Source organism: Plecotus auritus (genome assembly GCF_963455305.1).
Source record: "Plecotus auritus genome assembly, chromosome: 13".
NCBI lineage: Eukaryota > Metazoa > Chordata > Mammalia > Chiroptera > Vespertilionidae > Plecotus > Plecotus auritus.
The window spans coordinates 28,268,588-28,295,061 of record NC_137779.1 but is presented as its reverse complement, the minus strand read 5'-3'; the positions used below and the strand labels follow the sequence as shown (position 1 = coordinate 28,295,061).

The 26,474-nt window shown below is 50.0% G+C and overlaps 1 protein-coding gene across 1 annotated transcript in view; it reads right to left on the bottom strand.

The window, feature by feature from the left end:
* The window catches only part of LIMK2 (LIM domain kinase 2), a 57,241-nt gene extending 32,049 nt beyond the window's left edge, over positions 1 to 25,192 (bottom strand). Inside the window, exons 1-2 of the mRNA XM_080650797.1 lie at positions 24,990 to 25,192; positions 12,581 to 12,680 (exon numbers count right to left, since the gene is read on the bottom strand). Coding sequence (XP_080506923.1) covers positions 12,581 to 12,680; positions 24,990 to 25,005 — 116 coding nt within the window. The 5' untranslated portion in view covers positions 25,006 to 25,192. The remainder of the gene's footprint in view (positions 1 to 12,580; positions 12,681 to 24,989) is intronic.
* Between the last annotated feature and the right edge of the window lie 1,282 nt (positions 25,193 to 26,474).

Sequence of the window (26,474 nt, the reverse complement as noted above, 5' to 3'; positions counted from 1 at the left end):
AAGGCCACAGAAACTGCCTCCCCCTAAAAAGGGGCAGCCATGTCTCTTACGTTTTGAGCTGAAGCAGAAGCCCCTCCTAAGTGGGACCCACTTGCCTCCTGTAAATCCAGGCTTCAGGAGGAACCCCGGAAGGACGGATCACCAGATGTGACAAGCGGCTGGCCATTCAGACCCAAGTGTGTTGTGGTTCCTCGGGGCCAACTTCAAAGGGCCCCGGCCACCCTGAACTGGAAGGTGAAAGGTTGCACTGGAGGATACACTTCCCCTTGTTGCCCTTGGATACGGGTCCTGCATGGAAAGCTGCTCTTCTAGGTCCCCCGAACAGCTGGCAGAGGATTCAGCAGTTACAGCCGCCAGAGGCATCCGCAGGGATGCTTGGCCAGGCAGTTAAGGCCAGGATAAGATGGCAGGAAAGGTGTCAATCTCCTGCACATTTCACAAGTTGGGAACCTGGCTGGAAGCCAAGCAAACTGACTCCTCGGAACCAGCTAAGACGCAGGGCTTGAAGGCATCTATGAGAGGCCGGAGACGGCAGCCTTCAAGGCCAGCAGCCCAGAACGAGCACTCTGGGGAGGAGTGGTCAATGAATAACCCCAACCTCTCCTCCGAAGAAGGCTCTGGTCAGGTAAGGTGTGACCCAAGGAACGATGTCCACATGGGGCCTGCTATTGGCCAGGAGGACTCTGACCAGGGAAGGGAGCTCCTGGAGACACTGTAGCTTCTGAATCTTGAAAGGTGACCATTGCCACCTCCATTTACTGACCATTTTTCTTTTCTTTTAAATGTATTTTTATTGATTTCAGAGAGGGAGAGGAATGGAGAGATAGAAACATCAATGGTGAGAGAGAATCATGCCCCCTTATTGGGGATTGAGCCCGCAACCCGGGCATGTGCCCTTGACCGGAATTGAACCCGGGACCCTTCAGCCCACAGGCTGACGCTACATCCACTGAGCCAAACCAGCTAGGCGCAGTGGTTCTCAACCTTTCTAATGCCGCGACCCTTTAATACAGTTCCTCATGTTGTGGTGACCCCAACCATAAAATTATTTTTGAGGCTACTTCATAACTGTAATTTTGCTAGCGGTTCTCAACCTGTGGGTCTTGACCCACAGGTTGAGAACCGCTGCTGTAGAGCCTAAGACCATCGGAAAACACAGATATTTACATTACGATTCATAACAGTAGCAAAATTACAGTTATGAAGTAGCAACGAAAATAATTTTATCGTTGGGGGTCACCACAACATGAGGAACTGTATTAAAGGGTCGCGGCATTAGAAAGGTTGAGAACCACTGGGCTAGGGCAAGGTTGGCCGATTTTAGACTTCAGAATGACATTTACAGACAGAAGTCTTATTCCATGTCCCCACTTCAGACGAAAAGCTCTTGCCTGGGAGAATACCACAGAGCAAAGAGATGGGTATGATGCACACTGGAAGGGCTTGACCCAAGTGTCCAAGAGAAAGGTGGTCATTCGATAAAAACGTCACTCGCCCAGCACACACTGAGTACCCACTGGGTTCTAGGTACTCCGCCAAGCTCTGGGATACAAAGACGAACTAGCTATGGGGCTCCAGACTTAAAGAAGGTCATCCTCTAAGAGTGACAGGGCTATCCCTGAGGTCTGAGGACAATAACAAAGACGAAGGAAAAGGTCTCCTCTGATTGGCTGGGGAGAGGTGAGGGGGGGTGTGGGGAGGCTCCTCCACAGAGGAGGGCATGTACCACTCTCAGACGATGATCGCCAGGCAGACAAAAGCATTTCAACCTGAAGGTACCACATGTACAAACGCAACGAGGCACAACAGAGTATGGCCTGGAAGCTTCAGGGCAGGAATAACCAGAGAGGAGTCTGGGACGGTGGAGGAGAGCAGAGGCAGAGCACCCAGGTCAAGGTCTGACAGGCCAAAGCGTTGCCCACAGGCAGTGACAAGTTATCAGAGGTGTTTACATGAGCGGAGGTTCCCAGTGAGCAGGAGGTGAAGCCTGAAACGCCAGAGACAGCGCTGGTCTTTAGTTGCTAGTTTGACTCTCTCAAGTCTGCCTTCGGCCGTGTAGATGTCCACGTGACTGGTGTGCTGGCCAACGAGTGTCGCTACCAGCAGACGATGGCTGCATCCTCAGGCCACATCTCTACTGAGTTGGTCATTTTAATAGCTGAGATTTTTCTGTATGGGCTGTAAGCTCCTAAGAATGAGATCGTAATCTCTTGCAGATAACCACCCACTGCTGCTCTGTGATACTAACATTAGAAAACGGAACAGCCAACATTCGGTGTCAAATGCAGTGTTTACATCGATGGTCTCCTGGCTGGACCGGGGGTAAAATGCCCTGGACACCTTAACGAAACTCCACGGCCGGCCGGGAGAAGAGCCGGGGCCCGGCAGAGAAGACCTGAGAATGCGACCCGTCTAAAAACAAACGGGCTGTAGGAGCTGAGGCAAGGCATGAAACTCTGTCTGGGCTCCCACGGGTCCCTCTGTACAGGGAAGGAGGTAGGTGGGCAAAAATATTCCACGCCGGTATGTCCATGCTGAAGGGAGCCGTGAGGAAGGGGTTGGGGTCAGAGAAAGGCTGACTGGCTGACCACCCAGAGGTTAGCGGTCATCTTGGAGCATGACCCTAATCCAGGCCTCATTTTTGGCCTGATTGGCCCAGAAACAGGCCTTCGCAGTACCGAGAGAGGTGCAGACATTCTAGGATGCTTCTGTGTAACCATCTGCCAATCCCACTGTCCACTTACGAACTGACACTTGAAATCAGAATACCCACATCCCTTACACAGGTACTACCTCCGGACCTTTCCTGTTATCCAGAGTCCCAGGGAGCTGAGTTAATCATGAGAAGGCCCCTCTGTGAGCATGGACTCAAGGGGAAATGAGAAGCCACAGAGAGAAATTTCACGCTGGCGGGAGTGAGCCGGCCAAACCAGCCCCGCCTGTAACGAAGAACCCCTTTCTGGTAACCAAATCCCGATTCAGTCTCTGGACACACTACTAGTTTTGCCTCACTGACTTTTCACTTTCTGTTTCACTGCTGGCCACTCAGTATTCTACTGTGTGTGTGTGTGTGTGTGTGTGTGTGTGTGTGTGTGTTTAAACTAATTTTTAATGGGGAAAAATCATTACTTCTTTAGATGCATAACAATCACCAATCCGCATATTGTTCAGCCCGGGGAGCCATTTGGCTCTGCTAATAAAAAATGGCTGACACTCCTGAGTGCTCACTCTGACGCTAACCTCTTATTTACCCCTCGCAATAACGCTAGGAACTAGGCAGTAGGTCAGTATCTCCATTTCATAGAGGAGAAAATGAAGCACAGAGAGGGTGAGTAACTTGCCCAAGGTGCACAGCTAGTAAGTGGCAGAGCCAGGACTTGAACCAAAGCAGAGTCTGTGCTCTTAACGACCACACATTACACATGCTCTCCTAACATGGGTATCTAACTTGTTTGGCCCCCGAGGACAAACTTCCATTTCCAAGTTCTTGTGGAATCACCAACCTATCCACCCCTCCCCACCATAAAGCACACACGGGTAAAAGACCCTTTGTCAGTATTCCGTTTCTTCCACTCCATACCTAATGGGCATCTTTAGCTAATGCCATCCTTCAAAGATTTCTAAAATTTAAAAAACAAACAAACAAAAATACTTACTATTAGCAATGAGATTTGTCACATTTCAGAGCAATTCACAATTAGATTGGGCTAGAGTAGCTGACCTCATTCTTCCTTCTACTCTCTCTCTCTCTCCAGGGTTGGTTCTTGTCTGGATTGTACCTGTAGAGAAGGGCTGCTGGCCAGGACTCCTGGGTCAGACTTTCTGACTCCTCTGGGGACAGGAGACACATCTTTATAACTTCTCACCTCAACGCTTACAGGCAAGTTTCCAAAACAGCCCAATGTCGGGAACCAATTCCTCCCTGCCATTTACAGTAATTGCCCCGTGGTGACTGCGAAAGAAAGGACCGTGGGGGAGGGCAAGGGTAGGGAAAGGCCTCTCTTACATCATAGCTCTTGGCCACCCTGGCAATTCATCCAACCATGTGCTCAGTGGTGGCCCAATGAGGGCCAGAAAGCCCCCTGGTCCCTGACCAAGGTACGTTTGCACAATATTCTAAGTCTCAGGATGTCATTAAGGAGATTATCAAAGAAACGTGAAACTGAAACTGCAAAAAGCAGCTTCAAAGGGAAGCTTCCTATGAAAGCGTGACTTGCTCTGTAACTATTTCCCTGAGATATCCAGGTAAAGGTCTGAAGAACGGGCAGGAGTTCATTAGGCCAGAGAGGGGAGGGAGCATTCCAAGCAGAGGCAACAGCAGGAACAAAGGTCTTGTCAGAAGGAAGAAGGTGCGTGCTGGACCCTGTGAAGAAGAGCAGTGAGGCTGGAGCAGAGAGAGCAGGAGGCAGTGAGGAGAGGCCAGACCATGGCGCGGGGTGGGGGGTGAGGTTGGGGGGTGGGGGCTCTGTAGGCCACATTAAGGACTTTGGTCTTTACCCAAGAACGCTGAAAAGTTGTGGAAATGTATAAGAACAGAGAGACGACAGAGTGTGGTGTGCTCAGATATTTCCTTTAAAGATCACTCACTCTGGCTGCCTCTCGGTGGGGAATGGGTTGGGGTGCAGAGTGACTGTGGACAGTTACAAGGCTATTGTGGTCCTATACGTGGGATGATGGTAGCCTGAAACAGGGGGTGGAAGGAGAAATGGAAAGAAGTGGACACACTCAAAAAATATAATCTGGAGATAAAACTGACAGGCTTGGATGTGGAGAATGGGAGAAGAGGTACCAGAAAGACTCCCAGGTCCTGGCTTGGCTGGTGAGTGGATGGTGGTACATCAATTCAACGGGACAGGCTACGATGGGAGAGGAGCCACGGTGCGGGGAGGACGGGAAGTCTAGCTGGGTCTGAGATGCCTGCGAGACATTCACCGGGTATGTGAAGATGACAGGAAAAGTAGGCCTAGATCAGTGGAAAGGTTTGGACTGAAGACACTAATTGTGGGGTTTATCAGTGTGCGGAGGACAACAGGAGCCTGGAGAAATGGCAGCATTTCACAGCTAGATAGGGGAGGATAAGCAAACTGGAAAGACCAGAGAAGTCGGGGGAAACCAGGAGAGTGTGGAATGACAAGAAAGCCAAGAAAAGAGACTGTGTCGAGAGTGACAAAAAGCCCTGGCCGGCAGCTCGGTGGTTAGAGCCTCGGCCTGAGCACCGAGGGATCGTGGGTTTGATTTCCATTCAAGGGCATGTACCTGGGTTGTAGATTCAATCCCCAGTCCCTGGCCTGGTCGGGGGCACAGGGGGGAAGTCAACCAATCAATGTGTCTCTCTCCCCCCGACAACACTCTCCCTCCCTCCCTTCCGTCTCTCTAAAAATCAATGGTAAAGCCTGGCCAGTGTGGATCAGTGGTTGAGCATCAACCCATGAACCAGGAGTTCACCCATTCGGTTCCCAGTCAGGGCACATGACTGGGTTGCGGGCTCAATCCCCAGCAGGGGGCGTGCAGGAGGCAGGCGATCGGTTTCTATCTCTCTGTCAATGGAAAAAATAGCCTCCGATGAGGATTAACAAAACAAGCAAAAACAGAGTGACAAAGACACTAATAACAACCGCTAACAACTATTCAACCCTAACTATGGCCAGGCACTGATCAAATTCAATTCGCATAACCACCTTTCAAGGTGAGAATTATTTCCCCTTTTACAGATGAGGAAACTGGCAAAGAAAGATTAACCATCGGACTCAAGGGCAGGTGGCTGAACGAAGTTGGATGGAAACTCAAGCACCCTGACTCCAAAGGCAGATTCACTTCACTACCTCCAGTGCAGTGTGGGAGGTCTTACAGGGGTCCTCAAACTACGGCCCGAGGGCCACATGCGGCCCGCCGAGGACATTTATCCGGCCCGCCGGGTGCCGCTGCCTGTCCTGCTTAGCAGCCGACTCGTCCCGGGCCCGCAGTGCGCATAGGAATTTGTTCATAGTTTTTTTTTAAACTGTAGTCCGGCCCTCCAACGGTCTGAGGGACAGTGAACTGGCCCCCTGTTTAAAAAGTTTGAGGACCCCTGTCACTGAATGTGGCCAGTGGATGGACTCAGAAGTCTGTCTCTGGAACATGACTGTGAGGACACTGCTTCAGGGAGAGACAGAATGGATGCCAGACTAGAGCCCTTCAGGAACGCTTCACATTATTACCCGGGTTTCTGTTTCTTTAAACCGTGTTTTGATTGATTTGAGAGAGACAGGAAGGGAGAGGGAGAGCACCCGTGGGCTGCCTCCTGCATGCCCCTACTGGGGATCAAGCCCGCAACCTGGGCATGTGCTCTGCCTGGGAGCCGGACCGGTGACCTCTTGGTATATGGGATGACGCCCAAACAACTGAGCCGCACTGGCCAGGGCTGTTACCTGCTTTTCAGCTGTCTGAGGGCGCCAGTTAGGAGACCAGGCCAGTATGTCCAATCTGCATCCCCAGCAGCGTTTAGTTTGGTGCCTTTAATATAGCAGACGGTGCTCAAAATGGTATGTGAACGGCTGGTTGGTTTAAGGAGCACAATGTTGCCATGTGCTGCTGCTAACCCTTCACATCGTGCCCTTGTACTGTCTTCAGAGTGCTTTCCTCGCCGTTACCCCCTTAAGCCTCGCACCTACTCCCCGAGCGGGGATTTACCGTCACCGCAGTGGCACCGGAGCTTGCTCACGGTTACACCACTGGCCTGGCTCAGCTAAGACTAAAATCCGGGTCTTGTGACTCCAAGTCCACTACTCTTTCCTGGGAGCCTCAGTGTAAAGAGGACCCTCTTGGGAGCTAGGGGGACCCGAGTTCAAATGTCAGCTCCGTGTGACCTGGGCAAGTTATTCCGCCTTTCTGGGTCTTCCTGTTTTACTATAAAATGGGCTTCAGGGTTTTTGTGAGGGCTGAATCAGATAATATAAGTGAAACTCTCAATACAATGCTTAATAAATAGCCATCATCCATCCCTGGCCCCACCCCTACCCCCTCCATCTCTGCCCTGAATAGCAGCTGTGGGGCTTCTATAAGGTCTTAGTTCTCTCTTCCCAAAGAGCAGAGCGGGATTAAGGCACACTGAAGGTTACATGCTGCTACTACACACTCGGAGTCCCACTGCATGTTAATGCTGGAGTCCCTTGTGGGGGCAGAGAAAGGCCCAGGTGTCTGTCCTTCCCTTCCTCTGTCAGGAAGGCCCAGCCCCCTGTCTGACAGCTAGCCTTAATGACCTGCTGGCTGGCTGTTTCCTTAGAGATAAACTCCTAGACCAGTGGTCGGCAAACTCCTTAGTCAACAGAGCCAAATATCAACAGTACAACCATTGAAATGTCTTTTGAGAGACAAATTTTTTAAACTTAAACTTCTTCTAATGCCACTTCTTCAAAATAGACTCGCCCAGGCCGTGGTATTTTGTGGAAGAGCCACACTCAAGGGGCCAAAGAGCTGCATGTGGCTCGCGAGCTGCAGCTTGCCGACCATGGTACTAGACAAATGAGCAAATCAGAATCAAGGGCGTGCGTCAATAAATGCAGCAGCAACATCAACAGTACAACAGCAGATGGCAGGGTTGTTCCACCGGCTTCCAATCCAGGAGTCAGACAGGAGAAATTTAAGAGCACTTTTATTGACCCTTGAAAATTCATGAACCCTTCAATGTTATCTGATACCCAGTGTGTGGCAGGCAGGGTGAGTGTTCTTACCCTGAAGTTACAGAAGAGGAAGCCTTGGAGAGGTTAAATGACATATAAATGACATACCCATCCTCAAGAATGCAAAGAGACTTTTACAAGCAAGGATTCAGAATGCCCGGGTTCAAATCCCAGCTATGCTACTTACTAGCTCTGTGACTGTGAGCAAGTAACCTCCATTTCCCTATTTCTAAAATAGGTTAAGGCCAGATCTACAGGTATTAGGTTGTTGTAGGAATTAAATAAGATAATGCATGTGCAATGCTCAGGACAGTGTCTAGAGCAGAGGAAACATTTAATCAATGTGACCTATTACTGTAATTTTAATGGTTTCGATGGGGGTGTGGGTGAGAAAATGAGCATGATTTTCAGCATCACAAAAAACACTGTCATCAACCTATTACAACACTGTCACCAGCCCATTACACCACAGTTCCTGGTCGCTACGCAGCTATGTGTTCAGTTTCTTCAGTGGAATTTCCTGGAGTCACAAACTTAGCAGAAATGGTTTGTCGTCTGATGAAGTGATAATGGCTTTCCATCTGCATTACCTCTTTTCTAGAGTACGGGCATGAGAAATCACTTCTCAAAAGAGAAAGCTCAAATAGCCTGTGTTCATAAGCCTGAGAAAGGAGGCCCTGGGCAGTTCCCAGGAGCCTTAAGAATGGTGGCTTTTCCCCTCTGATAATGCTGCTAGGAACCAGGTCAAGTAACAGTCACAGGTAGCGGCCACCAAGACTAAGACAGGCAGCTTTTCCTTCCTCCCACCACCCCTCCTCCGGGGCCAAACACCTCTGATGAGGGTGAAAGAACAATAGTCAGAAAGCTTCTCAAGGTTCTTTGGTTTGCAAACATGCCAAGAGGCCAGGTCACCGTTCACAGCTCTACCCTTTAACTTCAGCTACAAAACAACATTCCGTCCCGCTGCTTTCCGGGCCTCCCCCAATGAGAGGGAGCCAGTTCCAGAGAGAATGGCCCCAGCTCTGGAACCAACGGCACTGCTCAAGGAAGGGGAAGGCCAGAGAAGTATTAGAATCCAAACAGGCCTGTTGTAAAGGCTGAGGAGAGGAAGCAAGAGGCCTGGTCAGCCAGGTGTCCAGAGATCAGAGGGGTCCTGGCCAGGCGCCCAACTGCACCAGCACAATTATAGACTGGGCTGCTTCCAGGAGATCTGTCAGCTGGCCTCCACGGGACAGTTCCGGGTTCCAGCCATAAGTGGCTTCCTATTGTCCCAGGGACCTGACAAACTGGCGGAAGGCTGTGAGAGGCGGGATTAAGGATGTGGCTGCAGATGGAGGACAGGGTAGTATAAGAAGAAGGGGAGGGGAGGAGTCGGGAGCCAAACCCCAGCAGTTTCTCCATTCAATATCCAGCCGCACCCTGTGATTAGGAAAACAAAGGTGTGGGGGGAGGAGGGGAGAAAAGTCATTTCCTTTATTGTAACTATAGCCCAGCTGGGTAAGAGCATGGCTGAAAGGGAGTCGTGGAGAATGAGTATCTTTGGGAGAATGAAGGGAGAGGGTCCTGCTTCTAACAAAGAATCACAGGTAAGCTGGGGTGGAAGACGTGTTAAAAAGTCCATTCAGGCTGATGCTTCCTGCTCCTCGTAACCCAGGTTACTTCTGGAGTCAGACAATACAGTCCTTCCTCCCATTTGGGCAAAAGTCAAGGGGGCTCCAAAGCAGCCTTTCTCCCCGGTGCAAATGACCAGGCTCTGAAGTCATTCAGTTTGTGTGGGAAGGAAGGCTCAGGAGTGGGGAGATATCCTCCTTCGATAGTGCTGGATTAGGGGCAATCTGTCCTTGAGGCTACGCTGTAAACAGCAGACAATCTGGATGCTTTACTTCCAGACTGAGGCATGATCTCTGCTTTAATTACGCAAGGGTAGCTCAAAGTGAACCTTAATCCCGGAGGTTCTGCATCAGATGACAAATGAGTGTGTATGTAATAAGAAAAATAAATACATGAGTGTTAAGTAGACACACACTCACAATATACAGTAACAGCTTCTGATTAAGAGTTTTCTATGTCTCAGGTGCTATGCTAAGTACTTTATATAGGTTACCACATCTAACCTTCCCCAACAACCTTGTGGGATGAGTACTATTCTCTCTCTCTCTCTCTTTTTAAAAATATATTTTTATTGATTTCAGAGAGTGACAGGGAGAGAGATTAAAACATCGATGAGAGAGAATTGTTGATTGGCTGCTCCCTGCACTCCCCCTACTGGGGATCAAGCCCACAATGTGGGCAAGTGCCCTGACCAGGAATCAAACCATGACCTCCTGGTTCATAGGTCGACGCTCAACCACTGAGCCAGCCACACCAGCTGGGCATGAGTATTAGTCTTAGTCCCATTTTATAGATGAGGTGCCTGAAGCTCAGGGAAGTCACCTAAGACCAGTTAATAAATTGCAAGGCCAGGATTTGCAATCAGACCGTCTCATCCATAGCCTGCACTCTTATCTACCATGGTAATGTGCCTTACATGTTTATGCACATGTATTTGTGTGTGTGTGTGTCTCCTCACACACAGTTCTATCTAACAAGCTAGCATCTGATCAGACCTACAAATAACCCAAGACTTCAGTTCTAAGGCCAGCTCCTGTCATCCATGGCCTGTTTGTAGACTCCTTTTTTGTCTTTTTGGTTTGAGGCCTCTCATCTCTGATATGAAAGGGTTAGATCATACAGTAGGTGGTCCCTTCTCGTTCTTAAGTTCTTTAGCTATGGGAGAATCCAAAACTCCAAAGATTTAGCTTCCCTAAGTTTTGGAGTTTTTGGTCTTGCTTATTTTGGATAAGAAATAGTCATACACATAGGAAAACAGCAAGGACAAATACGACCATATGGGTTAGATGCCAAGGCAAGTCCTGGCCTGGGAACTCAGGTTCTGATGTGGCTCTTTAGCCTCCGGTCTAAAACAAAAGGGCCAGCCCAAGGCTTTCTCTATAAGGTCCTTGACAGCGCTGACATTCTGCTCCTATCTCACTGAAAGGCGGAGTAAAGGTACAATCAACTTCCCTGAGAGCAAGCGGAGGAGGAACCAAGGCAATTAGATCCGGAGAAGACTGGAGAGCTCAGAGTTAGAGCTGAAAGGGCAGAAAAATGCTGGTTCCCCTCCAACTCTTCCAGAGGCCAGAGCTCTCCGGGCTAACCCCCCACGTAGTTCTCGGTGGAGGCAAGCGCTTAAAGGTCAATTAGATTACTTGGTATCAGCATGTCTGTGGGTGCTGGAATTCAGAGCGCGTGGTGCCTGTCTAGTCTGTCTCATTCTGAGGATGTGAGCACTGCCCCACGGCTTCAGACCACGGGGCCACACATGCCCACCCAGCTTCCGAAGAGAAATGACTGCAGGCCAGGCACTGTTCTGTGTTCTGGAGGATGCAAAGACAAGCTCCCGCTCTTGCGGATTCGAACCTCACAGGGGAAAGGAACGACCGTTCAGTGGGTGCCCTTGCCATATATTATTTCAAGTCTGAGATAGTCTTAACATCTGTATTTTCCTGAGGAGAAAACGGAGCCTTGGACAGCAGGAACAAATCTGACTTTAAAGTTTCTGTTATTTTCAAGAAACTGAGCTGTCTTTGAACGATAAGAGCTACAATAAAGTTAATAACAAAAAGCAGGAGCGGATAATCAGCAACCCCCAAGGAGCAGAAGACAGTAACCCAGTAGTCAGGACCTGACTAATAGTCACAAGGTCTGGCAGGCTGAAGATAACATCCTTTTAAAAATATATACATATGTATATATTTTATTGTTTTCAGAGAGGAAGGGAGAGAGAAACATCAATGATGAATCATTGATCGGATGCCTCCTGCACGCCCTCCACTGGGGTTGAGCCTAAAACCATTCATGTGCCCCAACCGGGAATTGAACCTTGACCTCCTGGTTCATAGGTCAACGCTCAACTACTGAGCCATGCTGGCTGGGCTAATGATAACATCTTGACCTAAGTTATATTTCAGCTCCTGAGCCCTAAGGTGGAACAACCCCCTGGCTACTTTTCCATGAGACCAGACAGAGGGACCTAGAAAAGACCTCAGAACTGTCCTTAAGAATTGAAGAAATGACTTATTACCCTTAATTCACTTTTGACCAATCAGCTCCCAGCATGACCCCAATCCCTAACCCACAGGTGTCTTGTGATTTTGCCCTGTAACCTACATCCTATCGGGGAGTCGGGTCTTTAGAGCATCAGCTCCTCCTCTCCATATTGCCCCATTCAATCTTAAAGCCATCTTTTTCTTTCTACACTGCGAGCTCCTTTCATTTCTGTGGGACAGTGTTCACAGACGGGCGCACTGAAAAAAATGCACATGCAACAAAAAACAAAAAGCAGGAAACGAGGCGGGCAGCCTGCTGTGAAGAAGAGCTGGCTTTGCCAACTGCACTCAAAGCAACCCAGAGGCACCTGCATAATCAGTAGTGTAGGCATGGGCCTCAGTTTCCTCACGGTGAGGGTGGCCCTGGCCAGGTAGCTCGGTTGATTAGAGCATCATCCTGATACACCAAGGTTGCGGGTTCAATCTCTGGTCAGGGCACATACAAGAACCAACCAATAAATGCATAAATAAGTAAAACAAATGGATGTGTGTGTGTGTGTCAAATCAATCAATAAAAACGTTTTTGTTTAAGTGAGAATGCGGGGACTCCCTGGAAAGACTTCCTCTCATCCTCCCCCCGGCTCCCCGTCCCCCACCTCTAGCTGCACCTGGCACATGTGTGGCTCTCCCACCTTCACCTTGGCACATCCCCCCCACCCCACACCCACTGAAAAGGAAACTTCCAAGTCAAAAGCTTGTCTCTGTATATTCCAGAAAATGAAATAATTGCTAGCCTGTACTGCACTGGCAAAACAGGAGGACAGACCCACTTACCTGAAGCAAGAGCTGTGCCAGGCTTCGTTGACAGTCCTGTACAACCTCTGGCTTGGAGCAACATGGTCCCCACAGCCCCGACACCTCCAGGCATCCTCACCTGCACACAAAACCAAGGGGGAGGGAGGTTCAGAGGCCGGAAGTGCCACGGATGAAGGGACATTGACTCCTACGGTGTGGAATAAGACTCAGTGAACAGATTCTCATATTGAAAGGGTTATTCCAGTGTTCAGCCAGATGCACAACTCCCTTTTCTGCACCATCTCTGGAAGCACTGCCTGCTCATCTCCGCAGGGAGAGGGAATTCATTTTTCAAAAAAATGGTTCTGATTGTTCCTTTTTCTACTGAAACAAAACCTGCCTTTTCTGGGTGTTTCAGCCCTTGCTTATAGTTGTGAGCAGATGAAATGAACACAGTCTTTTTCTTTTTGGATCAGCCTTTCCTGCTATTCTCAACCAGCACCCAGAAACATCTCCTTCCTAAGTTAATCATGGTATTGCCTTTGTCTGTTCCTCAAAAGCCCTGGTTGTGCAGATTTCCCATCACCTCGCCCAGGAGCTCCCGCATTCAACCAACCTCATGGGTCCTCTCGTTGGACCCACGGGTCCTCGCCAAGCTCTACGCTGGAGACTGTTGGATAACGTCATCCCTGCTCCACTGGGAAGCACAATCCACTGGGAAAAAGAAACATCTTTCCACTTAGATGCTCTTTCAGAAGTAGAAGCAAAGTGTTATTTTAGTTCGGAGAAAGATGTTATAGGTATAGAAGGGAAAGAATAAACATTGAATGAATGCCTCCTATACGCCAAGAATTATGGTGGGCGCTTTCTCATTTAATTCTCCAAAGAATCCCGCGAGGCAGCTGTTATTACGCTCATTTGATGGATGGGAGAATTGAAACTTGGGGCCACGCGGTGACAGGCCACGCGGCAGATCTAGTATCCCAACCCGGGTCTGGCTTATCGGAAAGCCCATGCTCTTTCCGCCCCACCATGTTAATTCCTACTCGTTCCACTTAGGGGAGGCCAGGAGAGTCTTTGTAGGGGAAGCGGACACTTGAGCTGAGCCTTGAAAGATGGGCAAGATTTACCAAAGGCTGAGACAGGGTGGGGAAGGGCTGTGTAGGCGGAGGCATTACACGGACAAGAGCAGAACTGGTCCACGTCCCTCCAAAAAGGACAGAACACAATACGCCTGGCGTGGCTCAGCTGCCAACTTCTTGAAATAAAGAGGGCAGCTGAGATCAAGCCGTGGTACCTTCCTCAGCCCTAGAAAGCGGGACAAGGTTGTTACAAGACTCCCTTGTGCTCTGTGTGTGCAGCTTTGTTCTCTCCGGGTAACTCCAGACGGCCGCAGGCACAGGGGCCGTGAATAGACAATGCCCGGCTCCCGGCATTTCAAGATTGGTCAGCAGCACTGGGGGCAGCCAAGGCCTAGACAGCTGTCCTCAGAGCCCGGAGGAGCACTGAACTCGCTGGCAGGAGGCTTTAGAACCCTTCCCCACCTGCTCCTTTCCTTTCCTCCAGCTCCCCGGTGGTGGGATAGACATGCCCGTCGCCTCCAGGATCTCCACTTCTCAGACTCTCCTGAGGGGCCTTTTTGGTCTTTGGGTGGTAGGGGCCAGAGAGTGCGCCATCACCCTCACAGACCCCAAAGCAGAGAGTCTGAGAGACTCATTCAAATGGGTTAGTGTGTGTGTGTTGGGGGTGGGGGTGGGGACAGTGAATTCGTGAAGGAGGGTTTTGGATGAACACAGACCTCCAACCGAACCTCCCACGTCCTGGAGGAAACATTTTTGGAACAATCACATGGAAGGGCTTTGAGAGTCTGTGAACTGCCGCCCCACCCTGGCAAACCCCATTATGTGAAGCCACACCTTGCTTCTTGTTTTTAATTTTTAACCCAAAAGGAATAGTCTCTAACCTGACCACCCACGGGCTCAACAATTCAACATCTTGGCTCGGAGTGACTTCTGGCTGTTCCCAAAATGCAAAAAGGACCAGGACTCTGTACCATGAGGATATTCGAGAGAGAACTTGTTATTGCTACACCCACCCTTCGGGGCCCGCCCTGTTTTCTCCCGGCTGGGGGAATTCAAAGCCTCTTAACACTTAAGTGGCACCTGCTCTGTGCTAGGCTCTACGGGCACAAAAGTCAAGGTTTCTCTAACAACAACAACAAGGAAGACCTTTGCTCCCGCCTCTCCTGTTTACCTGGTCTCACCTCCCAAATGTCTCTCCAATCCTTCCCTGACCTTCGCCACAGCAGCCGAGTGTAGGTCTTGGCTTCTCTTCCTGTGTGCTGCACAACAGGGGCCGGTTTATCCCGACTACCCAATGTCCACAGAGCAAAGGCTCGACGTAGCGGGGCACTGCTGTTCTGCATTCCATCCTATTCCCCCTCTCGGGAGATGGGCACTTTCAGTGATCTCCACCATCACTCCTTTCTCCACTAGCTCCTTCCAATGATCACTTACACAAGTTCAAGTCCTCACCATTAAATACAACAACAACAACAAAAAGTAGATCCCGCCTTAACGGGTTTGGCTCAGTGGATAGAGCATCGGCCTGCAGACTGGAGAGTCCTAGGTTCAATTCTGGTCAAGGGCACATGCCTGGGTTGTGGCTTGATCCCCAGTGGGAGGCGTGCAGGAGGCAGCCATCAACGATTCTCTCTCATCATTGATGTTTCTATCTCTCCCTCCCTCGGAAATAAAAATATTTTTTTTTTAAAGTGGATCCCATTTTCTCCTCTACCACATTCGCTTCCCTCTTCACAGCCACACACATTAAAAAGCTGTCTACACAAAACTGCCCTCATTTCCTCACTTCCTACTTACCGCGCAATCCGCCACAATCTGACTTCCACCTCCACCATTTCTCAGAAACTGTCTCACCAAAGTCAACAGTGACCGCTTATTGCTAAATCCAGTGGACACGCTTCAGTCATTCTTTAAGCAAATATTTATTGCATGCCACCTGTGTGTCTAACACTGTGCTGCAAACAACAGTGAGATTAAGCAGCAGATATCGAACCATAACGTAATTATTTTAATTAGGACTGGGGCAAGTGGTGTGAAGACCATATCAAGTTCTTAACTAGGAAAATGGGGTTAGGGTAGAGCAAATAAATATTCCTCCAGGGAGCAATTTCCAAGCTGAGCTCTGAAGAATGAATATAAATTATGGAGGCAATGCAAAAAAGGAGGAGGGAAGGATTACATTGGAGACTGGGACGTGCAAAGGTCCTGAGGCAGGAACACAAACTCCTCACACATCATTACAGTTGTTGGCTCTTGTTAGCTCTGAAGGACTGAGGGAACCAAGACCTGTCCCTGGCCTACCACAGTCCCTCATTAACATTTTCTTTTCTCATTAACATTTATGGAGGGAGCCCTAGCCGGTTTGGCTCAGTGGATGGAGCATCCGCCTGCGGACTGAAGGGTCCCAGGTTCGATTCCGGTCAAGGGCATGTACCTTGGTTGCGGGCACATCCCCAGTGGGGGAAGTGCGGGAGGCGGCTGATGGAGGTTTCTCTCTCATGTTTTTGACTCTGTGTCCCTCTCCCTTCCTCTCTGTAAAAAATCAATAAAATGTATTAAAAACAAACAAAACATTTATGGAGGGAACGAATGGCCCTCCACAGAGTGGCTCCAAAGAAGCTTTATGTCTCATCATCCCTTACAAAGGGATGCTCTAGTCACATCTTGACCTATTTTCTACTCCTGCCACTCACATTCATGTTCTTGCATCCTAACATTCACACCTCAAGGCTTTCTGCGTTCAGAATACTTTACACCCACCTTTTCCCCTTAGTCAAGCTTCTATCCTCCCTTGGTGGTCCCCGAAGGCAGGCAGTGTTTGTTTCATTCTGCCTGTACCTATTTTACATCACTGGTTCTGTAATTACAGTGCATTATGTTTTTCTGTCTCCCTCAGTTCCTCCCTCTCTGTCCCCTTCCCTCCAGCTCAAAGGGACCAAGATCTCATTTTGAAGATCTTTAGATCTCCAAGGCCTAGCATAAAGCCTGGGACAGTACAGACAACCCTTTGTGTGGTGAATCCAACTGAAAAGTTGTACCCACCTGTCAACTATAAAGGTACGTTCCAAAGATAAGCTCCAACGGTCAGCAGGGATGATTTCACTGGAATAAGTGCTCTGAGCCCTAGCCGGTTTGGCTCAGTGGATAGAGCGTTGGCCTGAGGACTGAAGGGTCCTAGGTTCGATTCCAGTCAAGGGCACATGCCCGGGTTATGGGCTCGATCCCCAGTGCAGGAGGCAGCCGATCAATGATTCTCTCATCCTTGATGTTTCTCTCTCTCTCTTTCCCTCTCCCTTCCTCTCTGAAAATCAATAAAAAAATATTTTTAAAAAATAGAAATAAGTAAGTGCTCTGACTCCCAGGGTGACTACCTACAGGTGAAGTCTTATCAGATTGTACTCGAGCAAAGATATGTATCCAGAGCCTTTGACCTCCTGAGCCCAAACACTCATCAAGAGAATACTCTTGGAATTTTCAGCTCCCTTGCAGCCCTGAGAGTCGACGATCCTAACTCTTTTACAACCTTCATTCTAGGAAATGTAAGATAAATATAATAATACAACGTTTATGGAGAGTCCCGTGAGGCCTAATGGAAGACCGATCCAGGTTCCAGTCCAGTCGGCCTGGGGCATTCTTCCTCTAGGAAAATACCTCATTGTACCAGGCTGTTCACCCGCTCCTTTTATTGTGTTTGCCTCTCGTATTTGCAGACTTATCAACAGTGGCTACTGATTGTCAGAGTCCAGAAAGGAAGCCTGATTAAGTAAATGTCCCCAGCAGCCTCAAACAATAAGGGGGGGGGGGTTATTAGGTGCTTAATAATCAGAAAACTGTGCCTTGATGATGGGAACTTACTGCTTTTAGGAAGTGGTAAATGTGCCATGCAAACAAGGTAAAAATGGTAACAAGTGGCTCACTACAGAGGGTCTTACCTTCAGGACCTTTTGGATACTGGTATAAAATAGATTCAGTTTATATACACTCCTCTCTCCCAACTTATATAATAAACAACTGGTGATGTGCCCCTCTAATAATCTGTGAATCCATGGGCAGGCACTAGGATGGCAGGATGGTTAAGGTTGGAATGGCCTTTAAAAATCCTCTACTCTAATCCAACCCTTTCGTTTTTTCTGAGAGAAAAATGGGCTTAGAGAAGGAGAATCAAGTTTCCTAACCATCAGAAAACTGGTCTGGGAGGGGCTCAAAAGCGTTCTGAGACTACCAGATCAGTGGCGTTTTTATTACCCTCTGCAGCCTCAGACAAGGTAAGACTTGCTCAAGACTACACAGTCATTTAGTGGCAGGGCTCGGCCTGGTACCCCAGCTCAGGGGCAGTGCCAGCTCCCACAAGACACTCATATTCACCTTAATCTTGGCCTAAGAGCTGGGCTTCTGCAAACTACTTCTTTTCAGACTTCAAAGTGGTGAGAAATCCCCAAGGCCGGAGCGCTCACGAGACCATAAAGCGTAGCCTGAACCAACATGCACAGATCCTATCCTTTCATTTGAGAAAAAATCTTCGGTGCTTCTCATATTCCACTAAACAATGAGAACCAGGAACAACACCCAGCCAATTCAGGGCAGCACAAAACAACAAATAGGGTAACCGCTGTGCCCCCTGGGAGCTGGCAAGTCAGGTGTATAAATCCCACTTGTTCCGGGATAAAGCAGGAAAGCAGAGGGGCAGGGGCAGCCACGGGTGGGGAACAGCCGAGAGAGAAAAGACCTCATTTTCATGCTACCAACGAGAAAGACTAACAGTAATGATTAACGTTTCTCTAGATACTCTCCCGTACCCCAAAGGGTTTTCCTCCTCCCTACATTACCAAATATTGCCCAAGGGAGTGTCTAAGGGAAAAAAGATTAGATGATTTTTTTTTTTAAAAGGAGCTTCTGCACTTCTCTGGACCATAGATTCTTCCCTCATAAAAGGAGGGATCAAATTATTCCTCCGGCTCTGAGAGCCTGCGGCCCCAAACCAGGGGCCTCCCCTTGTTCAGGTGAAGGCACGGACAGAGGCATCTTGGAAGGTTTCATTCTTGCTATTGTTCTCGGGAGCATGTGTAAGGGGTCAAGCAGAAGAACTGGACTTAGACCCAGGTTTGAAACTTGGCTGTGCCCGTAGGCAAACCTTTAACCTCTCTGAGCCTGTCTCTTAATCTCTAAAAAGAGGGTAACAAGAGGATGAAGAGAAGGAACGTCATATATGTGAAAATACCTCCCACACTTGCCGGGCACTTAGTTGGCAACTGAACTGTGAGCAGCTTTTCTTCTGCCTTCCATGTATATTTGGGGGGTTGGCCGGGGAAAAGGTTGAGCTGACAACACTAACCTCCAAACTCTGAAGGGAATGTTTCCAAAACAAATTCAGAAAATGTTTTCTATGGGCCCACGTACAAGACACAGACTAGGGCACACACTGCGGGGGCCCTTGGGGAGCACTCCTGGGTGTGAGGGGCAAAGGTATAACCCATGTCAGAGAGGGACGAACCAGGTGCGGGGGCAGGGCAAGCTTGGCAGAGTAATAAGATACTGGGTAGGGAAACAAACAAGACAGATGTTTCTTGTGGCTTTTGGGCCACTCAGGTTCTCCCTTCCAACCACACGTTTACTTAGCTGTGAGTGAGTTGGCAATTTCTTATCTGGAGGAAGGCCTACAGAGAATCTTTATCAGAGAACCGATTAACCAATGCATCTATTCCCAGACAGCAGTTCTCTACCCTTTATTAATGATGGAGGGAGGGGGAGGTGGGGGGGGGGGAAGAGAAGAATCCCAACTACTTGGAGTCCTTATTGTGTGCCAGGCAGTGTCCTATGCACTATGCAAGCATGAATTAATCGAATATAAAGATCCCATGAGGTAAGGACTAGTATCGAAGAACTATTATTGTTCCCATTTTACTAAAGAGGAAACAAAAATGCTCAATTAACAAGTGTGAGAGCTGGAATGAGACCACAGGTCTGCTAACTCCGAAGTCTATGTACTTGACTACATTTTAGACTTTCTTTCCTGAAAAATAAATTGTAAGTAGGAGCTGCGGAAACAGAATCAAACCCAGGATGGACGCTCAAGGTACACTTGAATAGAACCAAGCAATGGTTTTATGTGCTAGCTACCGTTGGATATAAATTAATAGGTAAAAAAAAAAAATCTAATTCTGTATAAAGAAAGGTCAAGAGTAAGAAAAAAGTCCCTAACTGGTTTGGCTCAGTGGATAGAACGTCGGCCTGTGGACTCAAAGGTCCCAGGTTCGATTCTAGTCAAGGGCATGTACCTTGGTTGCGGGCACATACCCAGCAGGGGTCCTCAAACTATGGCCCGCGGGCCACATGCGGCCCGCCGAGGACATTTATCCGGCCCGCCGGGTGCCGCTGCCTGTCCTGCTTAGCAGCCGACTCCTCCCGGGCCCGCAGTGCGCATAGGAATTTGTTCATCATTTTTTTTTTAAACTATAGTCCGGCCCTCGAACGGTCTGAGGGACAGTGAACTGGCCCCCTGTTTAAAAAGTTTGAGGACCCTGCGAGTAGGGAGTGTGCAGGAGGCAGCTGATCGATGTTTCTAACTCTCTATCCCTCTCCCTTCCTCTCTATAAAAAATCAATAAAATATATTTTAAAAAAGAAGTTGAAAAAAAAAGAGTAAGAAAAAGGATAAACTTGTAAGAGACTGCTATAGCTGCAGGTCTTCTCACTGAAATGTTAAAGCGATGCCCCATCCCCCTGCTAATTTGTTCCTGAAGCTTAGCCCCCCACAGGCTGTCCTGATCAGAAGCTAGCCCTGTGCTGAGAATCAACCCAGCCTCGAAAAGATGCATCCATGTGGAGAATTTAATGCAGCCCCTTGAACATGATGGGTTTCTATGCAGCTTTAAAACCTTATAGTCTTCTTGAACTCTACCTTGACCCCTCCATCATACACCCAGAGCTATTCAAGGCACCCTGCCCTGCCCATGACATGAGGCATTTCCTACTGGTCAGTGCCTTCTTCTCCCTTCCTATCACTAACACCTCAGCTCAGGGCCCACTGGATCCACCTCCAGATCAGTGCCCGTCCTTATTCTTGTCCAATTCATTCTGCCTATCCATGCCAGATTGATAGTTTAAAAACCAATGCCCTGCCCTGACCGGTTTGGCTCAGTGGATAGAGCGTTGGCCTGTGAACTCAAGGGTCCCAGGTTCGATTCCGGTCAAAGGCATGTACCTTTGTTGTGGGCACATCCCCAGTAGGAGGTGTGCAGGAGGCAGCTGATCGATGTTTCTAACTCTCTATCCCTCTCCCTCTCTGTAAAAAATCAATAAAATATATTTTAAAAAATAAAAATAAAAATAAATGCCCCAGTCATAACTCTTCGTACCTCTAACCCTATGGTCTCTACTGCAGACTGGAAAATTCCACAAGCCCAGCATTAAAACACTGCAGTCTGGCTTCAGCCACCCTCCCAGCCTTACCTTCCACTTCCTATGACTCCCCCACCTCCCCATCCTTGCCTCTGCCACATGTATCAATTCACCATCCTTTGTGAAGACCCTGAAACTTGCCCCGCTTTGACTCCTACTCCAGTTTCTTCCCCACTAGGATACTAACCCCCTCCCCTTTTTTAAATATATTTTTATTGATTTCAGAGAGGAAGGAAGAGGGAGAGAGAGATGGAAACATCAGTGATGAGAATCACTGATTGGCTGCCTCCTGCATGCCCCCTACTGGGGATCGAGCCCGCAACCCAGGCATGTGCCCTTGACCGGAATCGAACCTGGGACCCTTCAGTCCACAGGCAGACGCTCTATCCACTGAGCCAAACCAGCTAGGGCACCCACCTCCCTCCCCCCCCCCCCCCCGCCCCGCCCCGCAACCCCTTTTTTAAGACTTCTCAATCTTACCTCCTTAAAGAAGCATTCCCTAACCAGATATGGTAGCCATCCTGGAGACCTTGCTGGTCTTCAAATATGCCAAGCACACTTCCTGGCTTAGGGCCTTTACTCATTCTTTTATTCTGTCTAAAATGTTCTTCCCCCAGATGTTCAGATGGCTCAAGTCCTTGCTTCCTTTCTCTGCTCAGATGTCACTGACCAGAGAGGCTTCCCTGACCTCCCACTGCTCCTATGTCCTTATCTTACTTGATTTCTCTTCAGAGCATTTATCCCTGACCTGCGATATTCATATAGTTCATTACTGTCCATCTCTCCCCACCAGAACACGGGGGAAGGGATTTGGTCTATTTCGTCCCCTAAGTACCCCCAGGGCCTAGAAGTGCTTGGCAGACAGTAGGAATTCAATATATATTTATAGAATGAATAATGAACAGCATTCTCCCTCACCTCTGAAATGCCATAATGTTATCACATACAGGCTTTATATAGCTTGTCTTTTCTTTTTCCCCAGAGAAAAGGGGGCCTGGGGACAAGTTCAGGGGTTTGCCAGGGATGAACTGCCCATTGCTGCCCTGGTTGCAAGCCTCCTGGGGTCCCTTAGAGTTTAGGAGATGATGCCTGTGGGGGGAGGGGCAAGGCATGCTCCTGGGAGGGGGCGTGCGCTCTACAGCTTGTCACGGTTTGTCTGTGTTTTTTTCCCTTCATTACGCTAAGCAGACAGGGAATTTCTCAAAGGCACAAATCACATATTTATTTCTACAAATACTTGTTAAGGGCTCACTGTGTGCCAGACTGCATGTCTCAAGCAGCCTGGAATATCACAAAGGGAACAGGTAAGTCCTAGGTCAGTCTTGGCTCTACCGCTAGGTGAGTGGCCCTGGACAAATGCGTCTTCATCCCTGAGCCTCAGTTTCCTCCTCTGTAAAACGAGGAGAGTTACACGATCGCTAGCTCTCCCTGGCGCTAGCATCTGTTCAAATGTAGGAGAGGTAACACTTGTCCCGGCCCAGTGCCTTGGACATCACAGGCACTCTGTAAATATTGGATTTCGTCGCTGCTGCTTCTCCTGTTACACAGCAACCGGAGTTGTCTTGAGACAGCTTGGCCAGAACCAGTGAAAGGTGAAGTCCCACTTCCTTCTCTGACTCCCCGTGCAAGCTCGTTCAGGTGTTTGTGAGAGAGAGAGGATGAAGCACTCGATTTCAAGTTGGAAAATATGAACTCCGACCACCGCCACTTAGCTGGCTATGGAAGTTGGAGGTGGTTTCTGCGCTGTAGTCTCCTCGCCCATAAAAAAGCCAGAATGGCTTCCTCTCAGCTCTTCAAAGGCACTCACTCCATGCCTTCCTACCTCGGGGCCTTTTTACGCTGTCCCTTCTGCCTGGAATGTCCTTTGCCCTTTCTTTGCTGGACGAAGGAGTCTCAGGGGGAAGCATAAACGTGCTTTTTAAAGAGAAGCATTCCCCAGCCACTCTCCTCAGCCCAGGTGCATGCTTATTACCTAATTCCAGTTATTGTAGCACTTATCTCCATTGCTACCTCGATTATTTACTGTCCATCTCTAGGACTGTCAGCACAAGGCCACGCCCGTGTCTGTGTACGTCATCACTATGCTCCTCCGTGCTTGGCTAAGCTAGCATGCATCACAGAAATATCCAACAAGTATTCCTACAGAAGAACGTATAAACGAATGCACCAGAGGCGCATGTGCACGCCAAGATCTTTCACACGTTCCTAAGAATCGAGACGCAAGACAGGGAACCTATGTTACACAGAGGTTAGAAAAAGTCATAGAAAACCATTTGAGCCCTGGCCGGTTTAGCTCAGGGGACAGAGCACTGGCCTGCAGACGGAAGGGTCCCAGGTTCCATTCCGGTCCAGGGCAAGTAGCTCAGTTGCAGGCTTGATCCCCAGCCCTGGTCAGGGGGGCATGCAGGAGGCAACATATGGATGTGTCTCTCGCATATCAATGTTACTCTATCTGTCCCTCCCTCTCCCTTCCACTCTCTCTAAAAATCAATGGAGCCCTGACTGGTTTGGCTCAGTGGATAGAGCGTCGGTCTGCAGACTCAAGGGTCCCAGGTTTGATTCCAGTCAAGGGCATGTACCTTGGTTGCGGGCACATCCCCAGTAGGCAGTGTGCAAGAGGCAGCTGATCGATGTTTCTCTCTCATCGATGTTTCTAACTCTCTATCCTTCTCCCTTCCTCTCTGTAAAAAAATCAATAAAATATATATTTTTTTAAAAAAATAAAAAATAAAATCAATGGAAAAGTATCCTCAAGTGAGGATTAACTATAAAATAAAATATCTTAAAAAGAAAGGAATAAAATCATTTGAGTTGAAGAACTCTGAAATCTAAAAAAAGAAAGAAATGAAACAGACAGGGTGCATTTCCCCCTACCCCCCCCTCTCTCTAGAAGCCAATTACCAAGAATGAGGAGAAAACCCCCGGCTCCCACGGTGAGGAAGTGACCCACCGGTGGCCTGGTCCTTGCATTCAGGATGGAGGAAGTGACTGTCCACGGGCTGAAAGCCAGGAAGTGGGGGGCAGACATCCAGGACAAGCTCCCGCCTCCACTGTTCCCTCCTGCCGCCTCTAGAAAGCTTCTGGACGCTGACCCTGGGAGACCTGGTGGCCGGGCCACCCACTCAGGTGGCTGGGAAACCGGGCAACAGAAGTCCCTGGTGCAGGGAGACAGGGAGGGGGGCAGGAAGCTGCAGGGTGGTGAGGGGACTGTGGGGGGCGGGGGGGCGGGGGGCAGGCGGTGCTGCAGGCCCAGCTTCCCCTTCTCCCTTGACGACTCTTCCCTCCAGGAGGTGTTTGACCACAAGTCTTGTCTTGGGCCAAGGAAGAACCCCGAGCCCCTGGGGCCCCCCTTCCCTAGCGAGGATGCTCCAGTCCCCTTACCGCCAATCCGTGCCTTAAACCCCAAGGGAAGCCCCACTCTCCTATTTCCTGCAAGGAGCCCCAGGCACCCGCGGCGAGAAGCTTGGAGCCCGTCGGGAAGTCATACTCTCCTCCATTTCCCACAGAAAACCCAGACCCCGGGGTAACTTTCCATCCCCTTTTAACTGCCCCGAACCCCCAGATTCCCGTACTCCCCACACCCCACAAACCCCCCCCCCTCCACGGGAACTCAGGCCCCTTGGCTTCCTCAGAAAGGTGTTAACTTGCGGATCTGCGGGCGCGAAGTGCAGCTAAAAGCTGGCGCCCTGCGGAGCCAGCACCCCTTCCTCCCGGGGTCCTCCGCCCGCGGCAGCCGCCCCACCCGCCTGCCCCTGGGAGCCCTCCGTCTCCAGCGCCCCAAGTCCCCCAGTCCCACCACCTCCGGGTCTTCGGGGAGCGCTGTGCTCACTCCCCCAATTCTCCTTCTCAGGAGCCCGAACGCATGGGGGGTCCCCTCAGCCCGAACCCCCGAGAGGCCGCCGGCTACCCTCAGGCTCCCGGGCCCGGCTTCCAAAAGAGAGGCGGACAGGATGGCGCGGCCCTTCTTACCCGCCGGCGCGGCCATGGTCCCGGGGCGCGGAAGTGCGGAGGAAGGGGCGGGGGCCGCGGCGGCTCTTCTCAGCGCCCGCTGTCGCCTCAGGCGCGGGAGGACCTTGGCCCCGGGCGCAAGCAGGATGCACCGCCTACGGCGCCCCGGGAGGACCAAACCGCACCTGGCACCCGGGCCCGCCCGCCGATGCCCCGCCCCACAAGGCCCCGCCCCGCACAGGCCCCGCCCCCTGGCTCGGAGGCGGCCCTAGCGCCGCCTAGTGCGAGCGGCTCCCTCCGTGGGTGCTGTAGCTGGTAAAGATGATGTAGCGCGCGAGCGCGGGCGGGAGACTGCAACAGAGGACTCAGCCCATTTTACAGATGGGGACTGCTGAGGACCAGAGGCTACTATCGTTCGACTACCTCGAAATGGCACAGCTCACGAGGAGCTGAGCTGGGTTGGGGGAACCCCGGTCTCCTGACTCTCAAACACTCCTGGAATCAAGAATAGGAATATGGAGAAAATAGGTCTACCCCATAAACTAGCTTTGGGGGAGGGGGATTAAGCGTGGACTTTCTTTAGAAGCTTCCAGCTCAGAGAAGCCACTTCTCTGCGCCACTATGGATAAACAGACACACAGTAGATAATGGGGGTAGGTGCAACCACCACTCCAGGGTCAGGTCCTTAGACAGACCAAAGAGGGATATAAATGAACTCAGCACATCGGAGCTTCCCATTTTTTTCCAAGACAAACCAAAAATCCAGATGTTTAGGTGAAATTTTCCACTTTTTTAAGATGTTGGGAACATGAAAAAGTTCTAAAAATGCCATGTAGGCCAAAGGAAACACACCTGTCTACTGGATTTGTCCTGCAGGCTCTTTATGGAGGAGAGAGCACTGGACCAGGAGTTAGGACAGCAGACTGGCTTCTGGCAGCTGCTAGCTGGCTGAGGGGCCCTGAGAACCACTGAGCCACGCTGCTAACCAACTTGATAACTATGAGGTCAAAGTGCAAGCGGGAGAAAAGAGCTCCATTGTGAGGGATGACCTGTAGCTCTAGTGTGCTGGGAAGCCTGAGGCTGGGCCAGGTTTGTGTCCTCACCATCTTCCATCTCCCATTCTGCTACCGAGGAACTTTCGTGGAGGGGCACACCCCTGCTGGGGCAGGCCACCTGCCCTGTCACGGAGCATGCAGAAAGCTGCTGACAGTGAGTAATCTGTCCTCCGGCTCTGATGGGCCACAAGCTAAGCTCCATGTGGCAGCCTGCGAGCTTAGGAATTCCACATATTTGTCAGGACCAGTGCTGCCTGTCAGACAGGTCACCCCTTGGGCAGGGCTATGGATGAGGCCAGGCCTCCAGCCTACTTCTCGATGGCTGTTTGAAGACTTTAGTCTTCAGGGCGATACTCCCAAAGACACACAGGTGCTGTCCAGGGGCCAGACCAGTGTGACTACTCTCTAACCCATCCCCCTGACCCCAAGACCCAGATAAGAAGTCCACAGC